Source organism: Tamandua tetradactyla, chromosome 2, assembly GCF_023851605.1.
Source record: "Tamandua tetradactyla isolate mTamTet1 chromosome 2, mTamTet1.pri, whole genome shotgun sequence".
In the NCBI taxonomy this organism is placed as follows: Eukaryota; Metazoa; Chordata; class Mammalia; order Pilosa; family Myrmecophagidae; genus Tamandua; species Tamandua tetradactyla.
This window is the reverse complement of record NC_135328.1, coordinates 75,481,484-75,483,913: the sequence shown is the minus strand read 5'-3', so window position 1 is coordinate 75,483,913 and position 2,430 is coordinate 75,481,484. Positions and strand designations below refer to the sequence as shown.

Genomic DNA, 2,430 nt, shown 5'->3' with positions numbered 1-2,430 from the left:
ACATGCATACACAACTAATTCCCCTTTGCGTGGCTTCATTATCCACTTAAGTGGGGGCAAAGATACTCAGCTAGAAAATGGGTTAAGGATGAACCATGTTCTCTTGTTCTGAGATCTACATCCTTTCATCATCTATACCAGCATGAACCAGGTGAAAGCTCCGGTGGGTGGAAGGAAGTCTAAGGGGCCCTTTTGTTTTAGATTACCAAGTGCCTGGTATTGAAGATAAGACAGAAAAACACAAATATATCTAGGCACATAAAGGACATATCTTTCATACCTGATTACTATCTCAGCATTTTCATGAATGATCTCTAGAGTGGGGGAAAAAAAGGTTTTTAAAAAGCATAGGAATGATTTCTTCAAAGTTCTTCTGAACATGGAAAAATGGACACAGATAACTCTGTCTATTAAAAATTGATGTTTATTAAAATGTGAGCATCCCACTGGATTGGAAATTCTAAGATTATAAAGTGTAAAATGAACTTCCAATGTAGAAATACAGAAAGAATTAGAACTGAAACATCTTCTCAGGCCCCTGAGGAGACGGGCAATTCCAAAATGGGGAATAGAAATATCTGAGGGAGTTTCAGAAAATGAAAATGCTTGTCTTCATTATTTAAATGGCACACATGGAAAAAGGTCCTCAGAGAACATTTTTCGAAGCTCACAGTCCCCCATTTCAACCAGAATAGGGTCTCCTTGGAACTCACCAATGGCTTTTTCAGTCCCTTCACTGGTGGTGTTGGTGATGATCTTCTCCAGCCCCATCGGCTCCTTCAGCTGTGACCTGCCTCAGAGCCTTGACATGGGAAAGCAGGAGACCCTCACAGTGTTGGGACAAATGGGGAAGGTCTCCCTTCTCTCCTGCCTGAAGGACAGGACTGACTTCAGATTCCCCCAGGAGATGGTGGAGGCCAGCCGGGTCCAGAAGGCCCAGGCCCTGTCTGTCGTCCACGAGATGCTCCAGCAGATCTTCAACCTCTTCCACACAGAGGCCTCCTCTGCTGTTTGGAACATGACCCTCCTGGAACAACTCCTCTCAGGACTTCACCGCCAGCTGGAGGACCTTGAGACCTGTTTGCTGCAGGAGATGGGAGGAGAACAATCTCTCCTGGGAATGGAGGACCCCACACTGGCTGTGAGGAGATACTTCCAGAGAATCCATCTCTATCTGCAAGAGAAGAAAAACAGTCACTGTGCCTGGGAGGTTGTCAGAGTGGAAATCAGGAGATGGCTTCTCTTCATTCACAAGCTCACAAAACTCATCAATTAGGAAAGAAACTGATTCCCAGAGATGAACATCCAAGCTCAGACTTATGTTCCAGTCATTTCAAAGGCGATATTCATTGCTTCATCTATAAAATAATTGGATTCAAAATTAGCAATTTTTATCAACATTATGAAGCATACATAGGAACAATATTTTCAGGATCTGTCAAATAAACTATCTAGTGACCTGTGATTGAACTTTATTTCAGAAAATATTTATTTATTTATTTATTTATTTATTTGAGCATTTCAACAAATTTATCATTTTTATTCTTTTTCTATTTATGTGTTCTTTTTATATAAATATGCTCACCTTTGCTTTATAATGAATGTCTTATTTACTGTTTTAGAAGTTTAATAAATTCTTATTAAATTTATTTTAAGACGTTTCTGGTTTCTGCTGTTTCAAAAAAAAAGGAAATTTCCTTGAGGTACTAATTCTGCAATATAAATAGGAAACAATCCAGTGCAGTGGATTCATTCATTCATTCATTCATTCATTCAATGACCTCTGAGCTAGAACCTTGAGAAAGAGGTGAGTGCTCACTGACCCACTAGAGCTTACACAAACAAAGGGCATGGATGTACAAAAGTATTTATAAAATTCATTACATTTGGGATCTGAGCCCTACAGGAAAAGCAAAAGATGCCTTAGCAGTGAGTCTCATGGCAAGAGCAAACCATTGGCTGCTGCGGGAATGCCAATGGGATCTAACAGGCTCAAACACAATCCATGAGGATGTGTCTTTTTCCCCATCCTTTAATACATCTTGTACACCATTGACAAATGGTCACAAAGAATCCTAGACTCAGATTCCACTGCCTTAGCCATCCAGGTGGAACGAGTTCTCTTTGATATTCAAGAACAATGCCTGCTAAAGATTCAGATTTCTTGACTTGCCCATCCTTGAAACTCAGGACTGTGGAGCAGGTCTTTCTTTCCCACATGGTTAATATTTCCTCCATGGAAGAAAGATTTGTTACCAGAGTAATGCGGAAGAGAAAACACAAAGGCAAAACCAACTGATTGCATATGCATCGTAATTATTATTTGTCTATCATCCACAAAGATTCTTATTCCCACATACTTGTAATAATATACTGCAAGTGTATCATAACCAACCAAAAGGTCCCTGATGTTTTTACTCAGAGATGTCT

General features: G+C 40.0%; 1 protein-coding gene across 1 annotated transcript; it reads left to right on the top strand.

The window, feature by feature from the left end:
• The first annotated feature begins 715 nt into the window (after nt 1–715).
• Nucleotides 716–1,276, top strand: LOC143656655 (interferon omega-1-like). The gene has a single exon (XM_077128611.1). The coding sequence runs from the start codon at nt 716–718 to the stop codon at nt 1,274–1,276; it is 561 nt and encodes a 186-aa protein (XP_076984726.1).
• Nucleotides 1,277–2,430: the final 1,154 nt, after the last annotated feature.

Bases quoted from the DNA above. Each gene is read 5' to 3' on its own strand.
- LOC143656655 (XM_077128611.1), top strand. From the start codon at position 716: ATGGCTTTTTCAGTCCCTTCACTGGTGGTGTTGGTGATGATCTTCTCC.